The 18,036-nt window shown below is 30.1% G+C and overlaps 2 protein-coding genes across 3 annotated transcripts; one reads left to right on the forward strand and one right to left on the reverse strand.

The window, feature by feature from the left end:
* The first annotated feature begins 275 nt into the window (after positions 1 to 275).
* LOC112783436 (protein neprosin) lies at positions 276 to 7,237 on the forward strand. The gene is made up of 7 exons (XM_025826383.3): positions 276 to 890; positions 994 to 1,080; positions 1,430 to 1,648; positions 2,820 to 2,984; positions 3,522 to 3,575; positions 3,705 to 3,851; positions 6,300 to 7,237. Exons 1-7 carry the CDS (start codon positions 579 to 581, stop codon positions 6,675 to 6,677), a joined length of 1,362 nt encoding a protein of 453 aa, XP_025682168.1. The 5' UTR covers positions 276 to 578; the 3' UTR covers positions 6,678 to 7,237.
* A 2,019-nt stretch (positions 7,238 to 9,256) lies between these two features.
* Positions 9,257 to 13,610, reverse strand: LOC112783434 (arginine-specific demethylase JMJ20). Of its 2 annotated transcripts, none has more exons than XM_025826382.2 (9): positions 13,188 to 13,610; positions 12,488 to 12,651; positions 11,640 to 11,802; positions 11,435 to 11,552; positions 11,210 to 11,279; positions 11,041 to 11,121; positions 10,509 to 10,565; positions 10,297 to 10,408; positions 9,257 to 10,156 (listed from the first exon to the last, which is right to left on the reverse strand). In XM_025826382.2, exons 2-9 carry the CDS (start codon positions 12,596 to 12,598, stop codon positions 9,690 to 9,692), a joined length of 1,179 nt encoding a protein of 392 aa, XP_025682167.1. In that variant the 5' UTR covers positions 12,599 to 12,651; positions 13,188 to 13,610; the 3' UTR covers positions 9,257 to 9,689. The 2 variants fall into 2 exon arrangements, with proteins under 2 accessions (XP_025682167.1, XP_025682166.1); XM_025826381.3 differs by having other exon boundaries at positions 12,488 to 12,646; positions 13,188 to 13,605.
* Positions 13,611 to 18,036: the final 4,426 nt, after the last annotated feature.

Here is an 18,036-nt window from a genome sequence, read left to right on the forward strand (position 1 = left end):
GTGATCCAAATTTCAAAACCAACGAGTAATAGCTCAAATGACATAGTCTCCCCATACTCAATTAAGAGGTTGCGGATTCGAGTCTCATATCTTTGGTTAAAAAAAAAAAAAGTGATCCAATCAACCTATATCCGACAAAGGTTGACCGAGTTAATATCAATTAAGCTAAGATTAATTAGTGAAAAAAAAATATACTTCAACAAAATAATTAAAATAAAAAATAAAAAAAATTGAAGTTTGGAAGGTGTAATGCAACCCCACCTATAATAAGTATTATATGTATGGTTCCTAAATCTTCCATGGTGTGTGTGGGAAGCACAAAATCAATACAACCCTTCTCTCTCTCTCTCTCTCTCTCTGAAGAAGGGAAGCAATGAGGACCAGTTGAAGAAGAAGTTGTTTATTCTTTATTCATTTTCATAATTATATTTATAAAAAAAAAGGGTGTGAGAAGAGAAGAAGAAACTCATAAAAAAATATCAAACACCTTTGTCTCTGTTCTGTTCTGTTTAGTACTTCACTTCACTTCTCTGTTCTGTTCTGTTCTCTGCTCTGTTCTTGTGAATAATAATAGAGACATGAAGAAGGTATATTCACATTGCAATAATCATCATCATCAGAAACAATTCAACACAAGAACAAGAACAAGACAACACAATCATCATTCTCATTCTCATTCTCAATACCAAAACATTAGACTACAAAATCTACTACTTCTACATTCTTTGCTTCTTATCATTGTTACTCCAGCATTGTGCAATGTTCACCAACCATTGTTGAACTTGAAGTCTAATAACCAAACTCTAAGATCAAATCTTGAGTTACTCAAGCTGAGAAGGATTAGAGCACACTTGGCCAAGATCAATAAACCTGCTCTCAAAACAATTCAGGTACTTGTCTTTTTTTTTTTTTCTTTTTCTTATAACATGTTTTTGGTTTGGTTTTTTGGGTTTTGGTTTTGACCAAAGTTGGTTTTGTTTTTTTGTGTTGTAGAGTCCAGATGGTGATTTGATTGATTGTGTTTTGTCTCATCAACAACCAGCTTTTGACCATCCTAACCTTAGAGGTCAGAGACCATTGGTAATGTCATCATCTTGATTTCCATGCTTTGATTTGATTTGATTTTATAGTTCTTACATTCTCATGATTATGGAAAATTCTATTCCTGTTCCCTTCATGATTTAAGGTTCAGCAATAATATAAGAAAATTTTTAAATATTCTTGGAACTTCAGTGTTCGTATTCTAGTAATTTTAACTGTTGATTTTAATTAATATATATTTTTTATAATTAAGATCAACAGTTAAAATTATTAAAACACTGATATTCTGAAAGTATTTGAAATTCTTTCAGTAATATATTATGTCGTTGTTTAATTCATGTAGTCAACGTCAAACTCGACTTGAGATTTGACTTCGTCTTTTTTTTAGGATCCGCCGGAGAGGTCAAAGAGATACAAGAACAAGAACAATGAGAAAATGGAAATGAAAAGCTTTCAACTATGGAGTGATTCTGGTGAAGAATGCCCTAATGGAACTATTCCAATTAGAAGAACAAAAGAGGAAGATGTTCTAAGAGCAAGTTCCATTAGAAGATTTGGAAGGAAACCAAGACATGTAAGGAGAGACTCAACCGGTAACGGCCACGAGGTTAGTTATTCGAACCTTATTATCAGATTGTAGTGGTATAGAGAGAATATAATTTTTTTTATAGTTATTTTTTATTATTTTATTATTATTTAAAATGTGGGTTCTACTTTTATTAATCTCTTTTTCATTCTATTAAAGGAAAAATCTGTAAACTTACATTTTTGCCATATAAAAAACTATTTTTTTAGCTTTTGACTTATAAAAAGTTACATTAATAGTGTTTGGTACAATTTTTTAGATAAATTTTTAACTTTTCAAAAAATTATTTAAGAGCTTTTGAAGAAGTTAAAAAAATGTGATTTCTCCTATTTTCAAAAGCTATTTTATCACTCATATTTAATGCATAACTTTAAAACAAGGACTTCTATAATAACTTTTCAAACACAAAATAACTTATTTAAAAGTTATTATTAATAAAAGTTCGTATATTTTAAACTTCTTTTTCAAAAAAACTTATTTAAAAAGTTTAGCCAAACTTACCCATAAGTGTTCTCAATCAAATTTAAACCCTTTGCATTTTTCTTTCATTATTATTATTATTATTATTATTATTATTATTATTATTATTATTATTATTATTATTATTATTATTATTTTAATTTATTTTAGTTTATTTTATTTTCATTGCCAGCAAGAAAAGAATAGCACTACTTTTTCCGTATTTATCATCAATATGAGAGACAATGAAGGGACACCACTATTAAAAGGTTGTCCTCTTATATGCACCTTAAAGCCATATCAAAATCATCACCAAAATGAAGATCCTCTCTTTGCATCTATATTGGTTACATATTTATTAGATGAATTTAATTCTGATATAATGCGTTTAATTGTATATAGTCGTATCAGTAAAAATAATTATATTTTTTATTGACTACATAAAAAAAATAAATGCGATTAAATATTTTACACTGTCAGTATATTAAAATTAAATTTTTTTAATAAGAACTCAAGAAAAAAATAAATTACACTAATCTTCTTTATGTTTTATTTATCATGTCTAAACTGACTAGATTAATATAATATTTATAAATGTGACAGTGTCATATTTTATAAAATACATAAATACTAAATATTATATATTTTTATAAATACAATTCAATCTTTTTTATATATAAAAAAAGGTAAGATAGAATAATTGTTATTTATGCATATGTTAATTTGAATGCAGCATGCAGTTGTTTTTGTGAATGGAGATCAATATTATGGAGCAAAAGCAAACATAAATGTATGGACACCAAGAGTTACAGATCAATATGAATTCAGTTTGTCACAGATTTGGGTTATTGCTGGCTCCTTTGGTTTTGATCTTAATACTATAGAAGCTGGTTGGCAGGTACACATTTATTTCAATAAATTTAATTTTGATACATTATTAATATAAAAAAATTTTACACATACGTTAAATCCGTAATGTCTTATTAGTAAAATTTTATATCGACTACCTAAATGATCATCTAAAAGAACAGCTGTCATTTATTGGACGACTATTTCAATATATTTTTTTACGTGATATCTTTTTATTTATAAAAATGTATATTAATCTTCTTCATAATCTAATAAGTGTAATAGAGATATAGTCATTCATATTATTTACTCATATCGACTTAAGCTTTTGGGATGAGTGATTTTATGATACAGTATTAAAACTCTATGTCTGAAAGATTTAGAGTTCGATTACTGAGAACTTCAAAATGAAAAAAAAATAACATAAAGTAAATAAAAAGAAAAAAGAAAAAAATATGAAAAATTAAACAAATTCAAAAAAGATTCTATCCGTTTAAACTTTTGAAATGAGTAATTTAACGACAAATTCAGAATTATTATTTATTATGGATTATTATGGCTGAAACAACTATAATAACACTTTCAGGTAAGTCCAGAATTATATGGAGACAGCAACCCTAGGTTCTTCACTTATTGGACAGTAAGTATTATTGCTAAGCCAATTTTTTTATTTTTATCTTCCAATTTATTTATTATTTATTTTTTCAAACCCCCAATAATTTTCTTCTCTTTATTATCTCACATAATAATAATTATAATAAAAATGTAGACAGATGCATATCAAGCAACTGGGTGCTACAATTTGCTGTGTTCTGGATTTATCCAAACTAACAATAGGATAGCAATAGGTGCAGCAATCTCACCAAGATCTACATATAATAGCAAACAATTTGATATTGGCCTAATGGTTTGGAAGGTGAGCATAATTTCTTGGTTAAATTCTTAATTACTTTAGATATGTCAATAATTAATTTAAAAAATATATTTTGAACATTTCAATATTAGACTATTATTTTTTAAGTTTAATTATTCTGTTAATTTTTATAATTTTATCAAATTTTTAATTAGATCTTTATACCAATTTTTTTTATTTTAATTTAGTCCTTAGTCACAATAGACGTTAAAAAATGTTTACTTGTGTTGAATTCAGAATTTTTTTTAACGTCTACTGTAACTAAAGACTAAATTAAAATTAAAAAAAATTGGTATATGAATTTAATTGAAAAAATATATATATATATAAATTTAATTACAAATTTGATCAATCAATAAGAACTAACAGAATAATTAACTCTATTTTCTATCATTAGATCTTGTGTTTTTTAAATGTTCAAGTAATAACATTACTTAATTAATTTTTAATATCTAGATGTTATACTAGTAAAATATTAAAAGTAAACAAACTTTAATTTTAGTTTGACCCACAAAACTTTAATGCATGTCGAAGATTGATTTTATATATGCTTGAATTCAAAATTTTGATTCAATCCAACAGCAATTAAGGAGAAAAGAGTTATTGGCCCTTTTAAAAATGTTAGTATTTTTTAAATAATATACACATACCATGTTCTGACAAAAAGTTTAAACCTTAAACAATGACCGTCACCATTATCAAGTGATATATATTAGAAACTAAGAAAAAAATTGTAAATACATAATAAAAAAATATATATTTATTTTATTTAGTATTCATTAATTTTAACAATAATTAATAAATATTAAATAAGATAAATTTAGACTGTTTTTATTTTTGATTAATTTTTTTTATTAAATATTTTCGATAATCTATTTACTACTTTTATTTTCCCTAACTTGTAAATACATAATAAAAAAATATAAATTTATTTTATTTAATATTAATTAATTTTAATAATAATTAATAAATATTAAATAAGATAATTTTAAATTATTTTTGACTAATTTTTTTATTAAATATTTTTGATAATCTATTTACTACTTTTATTTTCCCTAACTTTTTGCATATTTCTATATGTTATTGAAATGGAAGATTCCTTTTGTAACCTTAATGGGGTCGACCATCCATGTCTTTTGCTTTTTTAGTTTTCTTTATTAAAGCAATAGTTCATGCTTTTCTTTGCTTTTCTTATGGTCTTTGCTGTAACTGGCTTCCCAAAAAAAGCTATAAAACTTGACCAATAATTCTTCTTTTTCTCATCATTTCTACTTTTTACTATCCTTATGTTTCATTAATATTATTTTAATTAATATATTTTGGATCAACTATATTCTTTTTATTGTCAAATAGCTATAGTTCAAATGACATAATCTCTCCATATTTATTTAAAGGTTGCGGGTTCGAGTCTCATTCTTAATTTTAGAAAAAAAAAAAAAAACTATATTCTTTTTACGGCTCACAATAAATAAATAAATTAATAATAAGTATTTAGCAATTTCTTTACTTAGTAATTATGAAAATTATTATAAATATAACTTAACAAAATTAAGTATTGTTTTATCAATAATGACAAACAACCATCTTAAAGTAAGACGTTTTACCAAGAAAGGAAAAACAAATTGAACATTGTTAATAGAATTCATGGCAACTCATGAAGTATAGAAACAATGCAAGCAATACAAATCATTAAATTAATCTATCTAAATAAAATATCACAATAGGCAAAAGGGAAGAGAACAAGTAATTAATAATTTTGCATTATCCTATTTTTGTTTCTATTAGTACTAAATGAAGTATACAAATTTTTAAAATATACTAAAAATCAATCGCTAAATCAGCAAGTATATTTATGTATTAATTCACACATTTCTCCAACTAAATAATCAATCATAAAATCAATTCTGCAAAAGGAAAATAATCAAACTTGTATATAGTAATATAATAAAAAACGTCCCTAACTTTATAATTCGAAGACACATAATTCTCTGACTAATTAAAAATACAAAAATATTTTTTATTTTTTAAATACGAGACATTTAAGTTCCTCTGTTCAAAATATATAAGGACAAATAAGTCCTCCAGAAGGATTAGATGTCTCACATTTTAGAAAGTGGGAGATATTTTTGTATTTTCAATTAGTTGATCACTTATTTGTCTGAGATAAAAGGTCAAAGACCTATTTGTCGTTTTCTCTAAAATTTATGAGATTCCAAATTAGTATTTCTATTTAGATGTCTCACGTTTTAGAAAGTGGGTGATGTTTTTGTATTTTCAATTAGTTGATCACTTATTTGTCTGAGATAAAAGGTCAAAAGAGCTATTTGTTGTTTTCTCTAAAATTTATGAGATTCTAAATACGTATTTCTATATGCTGTAACCGATTAGTGACTGACTTTTGGTGTACAATTAACATGTTTAAATTAAATAACCCTCTGTGTGTGTGTGTAGGATCCAAGACATGGACACTGGTGGCTGGAATTTGGTTCAGGATTATTAGTTGGTTACTGGCCAGCAACCATGTTTAGCCACTTAAGAAGCCATGCAAGCATGGTTCAATTTGGTGGAGAAATTGTGAACTCTCGTTCAAGGGGTTACCACACTGGAACTCAGATGGGGAGTGGCCACTTTGCTGGTGAAGGTTTTAGAAAAGCAGCATATTTTAGGAACTTGCAAATTGTTGATTGGGACAACAACTTGCTACCTCTCTCAAACATTCACCAATTAGCAGATCATTCTAATTGCTATGACATTAGGCAAGGAAGCAACAATGTTTGGGGACATTACTTTTACTATGGAGGTCCCGGACGAAATGTCCGATGTCCTTAAAACATATACAAATGTCGAATTTATATGCATTCACATCGCATTTGGTAACTGTCCTGTGACATAATACGTAGACGTTGAAACAGTAAAGATAGAGAAAAAGATGGAGACTCATATACAGTTGTCTTCATGTAAAGTCGATAATTGAAAATCGTCAAATGAAAATTTAGTATCAATCTCACACGAAGACAACTGTATATGAGTTTTTCTTCCTAGAGAAAATTTGTTCTTTTCTTAAATATGCGTATTTCACAATGCTTCTGTATTATCGCTTTGAGACCGTCGCTAAACGTAGGCTTATATGATAAAATAACTTTACACTATCAAATTATAATGGTTTGTTGCAAATTCTGTAGATTAATTGATAGTGTAAAATTATTTTTGATGGTTTCTCTATGTGTGTGTGTTTGTTTCTTTTTTTTTCTTTTTGTCTCACTTTCTAGGGTTTTACTTTTTTCATGGCATGCTTCACATGCTTTAGTGATAATCTATAGAGTAATTTGTTTTGTTTGTATTCTTGACTAACAATTTAATTAGTGACAGTTCAAGTTTGATTTTTCCAATTCTTCCTAGCTGTTACTATTTCTTTGTTTAAAGAGATCTTATCTTAAACATAGTGAATGATGAAATTGAATTTGACTAACATTATGAATTTTCCATATAAAAAAACCAATGCAAATTTTTTATGTATCTAACAGCTGAAAATCATGTGGAGGATCAACAAACAAGTATTATGAAAATATCAAAGACTTGGCTATTGAACCTTCTATGCTATATTCTATTATTATTTTTCAAATTGCATCCCTCTATAAGAGTTGAAAAACTGAAAGGAATATTTTAATGTGTCATAGAAACTACTACTACGAATGTTGCAATGGGAAAGAAAATTTAAAATAATTTTTTTAGGTCAGTGAACCAAGACCAATTAATTGCAACAATTGTTTTCAATCCCATATTGTGCTTTCCAATGAACAAATATGAAGGCATCATGCTATGTATTAGGATATTGGGAAAAACATTTCATAATAATAATAATAATAATAATAATAATAATAATAATAATAATAATAATTTTGTCATGTTCTGAACTTTGGCTTGATGATAATTTTAAGGACGTGTTTAACAAATTATAACAATGTCAAGTCCATTAAGTAGCGTTTGGTGGAGAGACAGAGACGTAAAGATTGAGACTGAGAGACAGAGACTAAGAGATAGAGATTGAAATAAATCTCAATATTCTGTTTGGTGTAAAATTGGAGACAAAAATTGAAACAAGAATGAAACTCTAATTTAATTTGCACAAAAGGTAAAATTGGAATTAATTAATTGAAATAAGAGTATTTTAGGTATAAAATGTTATTAAAATATCAGTCTCCATCTCTAAAAATTTTAGTCCCCTGTGTCCCCACTTTTTGGAGGTACCGAAATACTGAAATTTTGAAGACAGAGACAGAAATTTTAGTACTAGTCTCTGAACCAATAAACATGATACTGAGTTTCAGTCTCTCAGTCTCAGTACCTCAAAACAAACGCTACCTTAGAGACATATATATAGTGCCTATAGATACGGTGACTATCCTAACTATAAAATTTTAGCAACATTTTTTAAAGTGTTGCTAAAACAAAAGAACATTTTTTATTATTTAATATTATTTTTTAATTTAAAAAATAAAAATAACCAAGTGTTATTAAAACTTTGAAAAATTTAACTTTAATTTTAACAATATATTTTAAATATTAACTAAAGAAGCATCATTCTCAATCTAAACCAGTAGTAGTAGACTAGAAGTAACACACAACAAAAGGTGAGAGTCAATGTCAGCAATGCATCATTTTATTTACTATTCTTAGATGATTCACACCAGACAAAAAAGAAAGAAATTGACTAGGGTTTATTTACCCAAGAGCTAAGAATTGACACTTCTATGTTTCATGTGTGAGTGACACATGAAGGTCCCCTACCATGCCCTCATTTTCAAAAAAGACAAGTGCATATATAAAATAAAAAGTGCTAGTCTACTTCAGTTCAATTCAAATGTTTCAGCTTTTAACCCTAAAAGTTGTTCCTCTCAAATCTCAATAACAGAAAATTACTAATTCAAGCAAATTTTATGTGTATCTCTTTAGAGTTTAATTTTAATATATAGACAATGTAAAGCGTTTTACACAGTCGTACAGTTACATCTGTTCTTTTGTATGACCATTCGCGCGATTAATGTAAAAGGTAGTTATTTTTTACTGATGTGGCATTATGTAATTGGATGCACGTATAAAATTACTTTACACTGATAGTGCATCAAAATTAAATTCGTATCTTTGATGCTACAGTGCAAATATTTTAATAATTAATAACAAAACACCAAATGTGTAGGTATCCCTATGAGATCTTGAGGTGAGAATCTTACTAACCTTCCTTCAAAATCACACTACTTCAAGGAAACACATAATAGGCTTCAACTCCCTAGTTTTCTAGGACTTCACCAAACAACTCTTTTTCTCTCTCTCATTACAGAAACATTGAGAGCTTGACATCAAGGAAGCATTGGTTTCTGAAACATGGACCACATAAGAAAGCAGGGTAACTCATGAAGACAAACAAAAACTATTAAGAATTTAAATGTAGCATGAAATGCGGAATAAGCAAGATGGAGGATCAGTTAAACACAGTAATGAGTATAGATTACTCAAACATGGACAAGTTCCAAAAGGGTCAGTTAAAAATTGTAAGAATGCAGTTGCTGGATCCTACTTCATGTGCAGCCGTAACATCGTTTTTCGTTTAGAACTTCAAAACCATGGCATGTACTCATGTAGAAAGAGGCTAGTGATGCCGATAGGCTCAACGAGTGCTTACAGAAGTTCTTATAGATCGTTGATCAAAGGAGTCCTCGCAACAGTAGTGAGAACTCCGAGAAGAGTGTAGCTTTTGCCCAACCATGGTTTGCAGCTTTCTAAACGGAAAATCGAACATGGTATTACTTATCAAATATGAACTTTGGAACGCATTGAGCATGGTCATATTGCAGATGAGTTGATGTAACAGTCACCATGTTCTGCAACAGCATTGTCTATAAATTCAACAAGATCTTCAGGTGTGTAGAACTGAGATGAAGTGTATGCTTTCAAAACAGTGAGATCCGCTATTTCACCAGCCGAAGCGCTCTCGAAATCAAAGGACAAATGAGACTCTTCATGTATCATTGCATATGTTCTTCCAATATCCATGCACAGTTTGCAAAACCTAGGATCTTCAAGTGTTTCTATAATGTCCACAGCGCGATCCTGATTTCCTTTTAGAGCATGCCTGTCTTTCATCTCCGATGCAACCTTCCTTATGGATCCAAGATTCATCAATAAATGCCGAGCTATTGTTGATGAGATTTGAGTGATATTTCCATGTCTTCCATTTATATAACAAAGCAAGACAATGTTGGCCAAGGTGAAGCGTGATATGAAAGCAAAGAAGTCATAAAAGTTCATCCCTGTTTCAAATAATAATAACAACACCACTACTATTAATCATAAAATATATATCCCTTTATCCGTTAATTGAATTATCAGAAATTTCTTTTTCAATGAAATAAATCAATCTTTGAATGATAACTGATTATGCCATTAATACCCGTGTTAGCAGCAAGATTGCGCTGGCAAAGACCTTCGAAATCCTCACATACATCCTTGATGTCTTCTATGTATTCGATGGCCTCATTGTAGTCCCTCAAAAGTAAATTCCACTATAATAGTACAGAAAATTATGATGCAAATTTAGTCAATTATATATTTCTCTTTAAATTTGATTCCCACACATGTAGTTGATCACATTGCTCAACTTACCACCCATGAAAGGTTATACGCATTGAACCAGTTGTGGTTTATAGATATTGTATCCTCCTGAAATGTTAAGAAATACCATTGAATGATTACATCATCTAAAATATCCTTGATAGGTTCATCTGATGATTCTTGTTTAGAATAAAAATCTAAGGCATATTTTGTTTCTGCTTTCATGTTCAGTGATTTTGGTATTAGGATTTTGTTAAGAAAACATGATTATATTCTTTTTGCATTTTTCTTCACAAACTTTGAAAATTGAAAAAACTGAGAAAAAAAAAAGCTAAAAAGAAACCATAATATGCTTCAAAACTCCATCTTTCAGAAGCTAGCTATATCGCTGCCTCTACCATGTAATGCAATCGACATCTTTTTAAACAGGGGAGTAAACAATGTGAGCTAAGTGATCCCAACAGAAGCATTACTTTATTTGGTCCATAAAAAATTCCAACTTTAAAGGGATTGTAGGAAACGATTTCAAAAGCAAGAGGGTATAAGTGTATAACATCGATAAACATAAGAAGCTAGGGCATACCAAATTATGAACTTGATGGTACCATCCACTGGGAACAAATATAATTTCACCTGCTTCTTGCATGCATTCTAACCAGATAGCCTGCATACATGGGCAAATTGCTGAAGGCTAATGCAGAAGTTTCTCGGAATAAATAGGATTTACGACAAGATGGAGAGCTAAAATTTACCTTTTTGAAACCAGGAAATTTTGAGTCAGATACTTCATCAAAGATATTATATACACAATTTTTCATATTCCTAAATAAAAGTTGAAAGCAACTTAGCTCTGACAACTATGTACAAAACAATTCATAAAGTATTTTGAAACAACAACCAAGCGTTGTCTCATTGGGATCACTGTCTTCTGAAACAACATCATTAGTTTGTATTTGGCAAAAGAAATGCATTCATACCTGTCAAATACAAGATGATGTTGGGAAGGATCTAGAAAAAGCCATCTCTTTTTTCCACAAACATTTGCCGACCAGCTATATGACCGGAAAACATCGGCATGAAGAGGAGTCCAAGATCCTGCGAGAAGAATAAAAAGCTAGAGGTTAATAGTGGTAAGATTAGTACATAATCATCTGACATTAGTTGCTACTAGACCAATCGAACCTTTAACTCCCATGTATACAAAACGATAGTCAGAGCAACATATTTCGTTATTTTCTTGGTATGTGTCAGAATCAGTATGCATTCTGTAGTTGTCAAGATACAGGTTAAGCCAATCATCACAAAAGAACATTGGAGTTTTATATGCTACATATTCTGGATACTCCTGCCAGAGAGAGAAAAGACAAAACCAGTGAGGAAAATGTCATCTACAAAAGCAAGAATATATAACACATAAAAGCTCTGAGCCTCTGAATCTGATGTAAGGAGAGGATTCTCCATGCCAATAAGACAAATAGTCACCTGTTAACTTCTGTTTGTTCTTGCTAATGCTGTGTGTTTATTATATAAAGAAGCTACTAGGTCACAGAACACAGATTCGCAACTTGATATATAGGAAGGTTGCACTATAAATAAATAGTAAAACAAACAGCCAAAAACTTTATTGACTACAATTCAAGGAAAGCAACGGTGGCAATCCTATTTAATTGCACCAGAGCCTTAATGAAAAGATACAAAGTGAACGAGAATGATAAACAATGCATGACAAACCCTGCTGAAAGGCTTCCTTATTTCATTCACTAATCAGAGTCTAATATTGATATATGAAGGATGCCATGATTGAGAATGAGACAACATAAAATACTAACTTTTATGGAGTGTTTGGTGTCCCCTTAAAAATAGGGTGAGATAAAAAGACTCAAGCATGTATTTCTGAATTCCAATTCAGGTTATTATACAAAGTTTATCTCTAAATTTTTGAGGAGGGACCAAAACCCACACGGTGAAACTTAAATGATGACCTGTGCATATCAGAAACATAGACTAGGCTCCAGCTCCATAGGGCATACCTTTACAAAATGCCAATCCTTCAAATACGGTACAGAGTGACTATTGCTAGATTGGACTGCAGAACCTTCAACATCTTGAAGGCAACGTCCTATAAAATCCGAAACCAGCATCTCCTCCCTTTTCTGATCGGTGAACTCTCTTGTGTCACAATCTGCAACCTTCCCTTTGACAAGCACAAACAAATTGACTCATTATTGCTATTCACCAACCCTTTTTTTTCCACTTTAAGAAATCCAATTCAGACCATTTGATTATAATCATCCATAATAACTAATCAATAATCAACCATATCTAAGAAATCAAATCTCAAACAACAAAACAAAGCACAAAAGATTATATAGCCATTCACCATTTTTACTTTTAGGAATCAAATTCATTCCATTTTTATTACAATCATCCTTAGTCCTTAATATATTACATCCAACAAAAACTAAAATTCCCAAAAAACACAAAAAAGAAAGAACAACATTACATATTCCAAAGTACCAACACAAACTCCTCTTGCTACCCAATTACAATCAACTAATCATTTAATAATCAAGGTAATCAAATTCAAGAGTTCACCTAAACTCCACACACTTAGATAAAACTTGAATCAACTTTAAAGTAAAAAATAAATAAAATTGGGCACCTAATATTAGCTCAAGGGTTTGAATTTGATAACATTGCACTGAACAAGAGAAGCAATGGATAATGTACCTGAACTTTGGAATCCCCAAAATTTGTGGAGAAAAATTGAAAATTGGGGTGGCCAAGAGGGGTGACCCAATCAACTGAAGCTCTCCAATTGTGATGTTCCGAGAATCCATTGAGCAACAAAGGTTGGTTTTTTTGCATGAATCTCTCCACAAATTCACTGTAACTCAAATTCTTCCAATTCACCTTCTCAATCTCACCCTTTTTTATGTTCATCTTCCCTATCAAACAATTCAATTCACACAATCAAATATCAATTTCACAACCTGCTTCTTTCAGCTGGTAAACTAAAAATTTTATTTTTATTTTTAGGTCAATTTTCGGAGAAGAAGATGATTTTTTTTTTTAGTCTGGTTTCAGAAAATTGGGCCATGAAAATTTAAAAACAGGCCTAGCCTGATAGGAAGAGTAAGAGTTTTTTTTCTTGGTAAAAATCAAAAGTAATGAGATCTTATGGAAAATTATATTATATTTTATGTAAAGTTAATTTTAATAGAGAAAAATAAGTTATAAGTTAATTTAGAAAGAAAATTTTTAAATCCTTAATGTCAAAGATATTCAATATTTTTTGTTAAAGACTTCTGATTTTTATAAAGAAGAAATTGTAATATTTAAAATATATTAAAATTCAGTGAATATATATAATTAGGTTTTGTTTGGGCGTCATTCTCAAAAATTTTTTTTTTAAAAGATCTTTTATAAAAGTTAAAGTGATTTTATGTTTAGATATCTTATGTAAAAAAATTTTTTATTTATTAATTATGTTTGAGTAAAATAAGATAAAAGTATTTTTTTTGTTCATTTATTATGTGAAAAAATATCTTTTTTTTTAAAAAAACTTTTAAAAAAAATATAAAATATAACTTTTTAAAAAAATGTTTTTTTAATTTTTTAATTTTTATTATTAAAAATTTACTAAATAGACTAAAAAAATAAAAAATATATTTTTTATTAAAAAATATATTTTTTATTAAAAAATATATTTTTTTATTGATTTAGTGATGACGTCGAAGAAGCACTTAGTATAAGCAATATAATTCTCATAGTGTACTTGAACTTTAAAATTATTCTATTTTTTTTTCAAAAGGAGAGTGACAAATTTTCCACATTTTATATTCAAAATAAATAAATCTATTGAAGTCTTTTGCCAACTCCAATAAACAAATAGCATTTAATTTTAAATAAATTTTGTATGTGTATTTAATTTTAAAAAAATACTAAATCTATTCATAATTTTTAGATATGTTTGTTTTGTTGTGAAATAAAAGATATATATATAATAGAGATGTATAAATAGAAGATTCTAATATTAAAATAATTAGCTCAATAATAATTTATATATATATAATAATATTATATGTTGTAATGTATATATATATACAAAGATAGAAAGAAGTATTAAAAATAAAGAGAGAGAGAATTGCATATGTTTATTGTTATTATCTCAATATAATAAAGATGATTAATATTGCTATTAATATTATATGTAAAGAGTAATAGAAAAGATAATTTAGAATACTAATAAAATAAAAGAAGAGAAAGAATTGTAGTAGAAATATAAAGAGAAGAGTATTTGATTGCAACATAAAGAGAGAAGTGATTTTATTATTACTTGCTTGTGTTGTATCACGTACTGAGGTTTAGCCTCTATTTATACAAGTAAAGAGGCCACCTTATTCCACTGTTATTAAATACAAAGGCTTTGGTAATAATGAACTTCAGTATGGAAAATGTTAGCCACCCATGGTCATTCATTGTTGTTCTTATCGTAACACTCCCCCTTGAATGACCATTTAGGATTATGCCTCGTTAAAACCTTACTAAAGAAAATCCAATGGGAAAAAACTTTAGTGAAGAAAAAAGAGTACAATATCCTTTGTGATGGGGACTGCCTCATTAAAAACCTTGTCAAGAAAAACCCAATGGGAAAAAAAACCTGACCAAGGGAAAAAGAGTACAATCTCCCCCTCTTGCCGACATCATTTAATGTCTCGAAATCGGCGCATCCCAATCTCATGTACTAATCTTTCAAAGGAGGATTTTGGGAGTGACTTTGTAAATAAATCTGCCAGATTGTCACTTGAGCGGATCTGTTGGACATCAATTGTCCCTTGATTTTGAAGATCATGAGTGAAGAAGAATTTGGGAGAAATATGCTTTGTTCTATCACCCTTGATGTATCCACCCTTAAGTTGAGCAATGCATGCTGTATTATCTTCAAACAGGACAGTTGGAGCTATCTTATGATCAATTAGTCCACATGATGACAGAATATATTGAATTAAACTTCTCAGCCAAAAACACTCGCGACTAGCTTCATGAATCGCCAGTATTTCAACATGATTAGAGGAGGTTGCTGCTATCGTCTGTTTCGTGGACCTTCATGATATAGCTGTTCCACCATATGTAAACAGATATCCTGTTTGAGATCTCCTTTTATGTGGATCAGACAAGTATCCAGCATCTGCATAGCCAACTAGTTGTGACTTGGATCCATAGGGATAAAACAATCCCATATCAACCGTTCCATGAAGATATCGAAAAATTTGTTTGATTCCACTCCAATGTCTTCTGGTTGGAGAGGAACTATACCTTGCTAGTAAATTCACCGCGAATGATATGTCAGGTCGCGTATTATTAGCAAGATACATTAGCGCTCCAATGGCACTAAGATATGGTACTTCAGGACTAAGGATATCTTCATTTTCTTCTTTAGGACGGAATGGATCCTTTTTCACATCCAAAGATCTTACGATCATTGGGATACTTAATGGATGTGACTTATCCATATAAAATCTTTTCAAGATTTTTTCTGTGTATGTTGTTTGATGAATAAAGATCCCACCTTTTATATGCTCGATCTGCAGGCCGAGACAAAACTTAGTCTTTCCAATATCTTTCATCTCAAAGTCTTCTTTTAGAGTTTTTATAATTGTTGGAATCTCTTCAAGAGTCCCAATGATATTTAAATCATCAACGTACACAGCAATTATAACGAATCCAGATGCAGATTTCTTTATAAAAACACATGGACAGATATCATCATTCTTGAATCCGTTTTTGGCCAGATACTCAGTAAGACGATTATACCACATTCGTCCAGATTGCTTTAGACCATATAAAGATCTTTGCAATTTGACTGAGTATAACCCTTGCGAATATTCATTGGATGGTTTAGATATCTTTAGTTCTTCAGGGACTTTCATATAGATATCTCGATCTAATGAGCCGTATAAGTAGGCTGTTACCACATCCATTAAATGCATATGCAGTTTATGATATGCAGATAAACTGACCAAATAACGCAATATTATCGCATCCACTACAGGGGAATACGTTTCTTCATAATCTATACCGGCCCTTTGTGAAAAACCTTGTGCCACAAGTCGGGCTTTATAGCGCACAACTTCATTTTTCTCATTTCGTTTTCTCACAAATACCCACTTATATCCAACAGATTTTACATCTTCAGGTGTACGGACTACAGGTCCAAAGACTTCACGTTTTGCAAGTGAGTCTAATTCAGCCTTCATGGCTGCTTCCCATTTTGGCCAATCATTTCTTTGTCGACATTCTTCAACTGATCTTGACTCAATATCCTTACTTTCATGCATGATATTTAATGCCACATTATATGCAAATATTTCATTGACAATTGTCTTATTTCGGTCCCATTTCTCTCCTGTAAAGACATAATTTATCGAGATCTCGTCATTTTCACAATTTTCAGGTACCTGAACGTCTTCTGGCGTTATATCAAAATTTTGGACAAGTGCAGGTGTCTTTACTATGTCTTTTTTAACAGGAATATTATTTACCTCTTTTCTCTTTTGAGGATTTTTGTCTTTGGAACCGACAGGCCTGCCACGCTTCTGGTGTGTATTTGCTTTCGTGGCTATTTGCCCTACTGGGACATCAATTCGAATTGGGGCATTTTCCGCCCTGCCACGCTTCTGGCGTGAATTTGCTTCAGTGGCTACTTGTCCTACTGGGACGTCAATTCGAATTGAGGCATTTTTCGCTGGTATGTAAGATTTGGTTATCCTCTTTGTATCGGAAAATGCATCAGGCAATTCATTTGCTATTCTTTGCAAATGTATAATCTTTTGAACTTCCAGTTCACATTGCCCTGATCAAGGATCTAAATGCATTAATGATGATGCATTCCAGTTAAGCTCCTTTTCAGGAAGCTTATTCTCTCCCCCTAATGTTGGAAATTTTGATTCATCAAAATGACAATCCGCAAATCGGGCTTTAAATACATCTCCAGTTTGTATCTCAAGATACCTCACTATAGAGGGAGAATCATATCCAACATATATTTCCAATTTTCTTTGGGGTCCCATTTTGGTGCGATTAGGTGGTGCAATAGGAACATATATCGCACACCCAAATATTCTTAAATGGGAAACATTTGGCTGCTGGCCAAAAGCTAATTGCATAGGAGAGAATTGATGATAACTCGTTGGCCTCAAACGAATAAGTGCTGCAGCATGTAAAATAGCATGCCCCCAAACCGAGGTTGGGAGATTTGTTCTCATAAGTAAGGGTCTAGCAATTAATTGGAGGCGCTTAATAAGTGATTCTGCTAACCCATTTTGCGTGTGAACATAAGCTACTGGATGTTCAACACTTATTCCATTAGCCATACAATAAGCATCAAAAGCTTGGGAAGTAAATTCACCAGCATTATCAAGACGAATTGCTTTGATTGGATTTTCTGGAAATTGTGCTTTTAATCGAATAATTTGAGCCAATAATCTCGCAAACGCCAGGTTGCGAGAAGATAATAAGCACACATGTGACCATCTCGAAGATGCGTCTATTAGGACCATAAAATATCTAAAAGATC

Source organism: Arachis hypogaea, chromosome 20 (genome assembly GCF_003086295.3).
Source record: "Arachis hypogaea cultivar Tifrunner chromosome 20, arahy.Tifrunner.gnm2.J5K5, whole genome shotgun sequence".
NCBI lineage: Eukaryota > Viridiplantae > Streptophyta > Magnoliopsida > Fabales > Fabaceae > Arachis > Arachis hypogaea.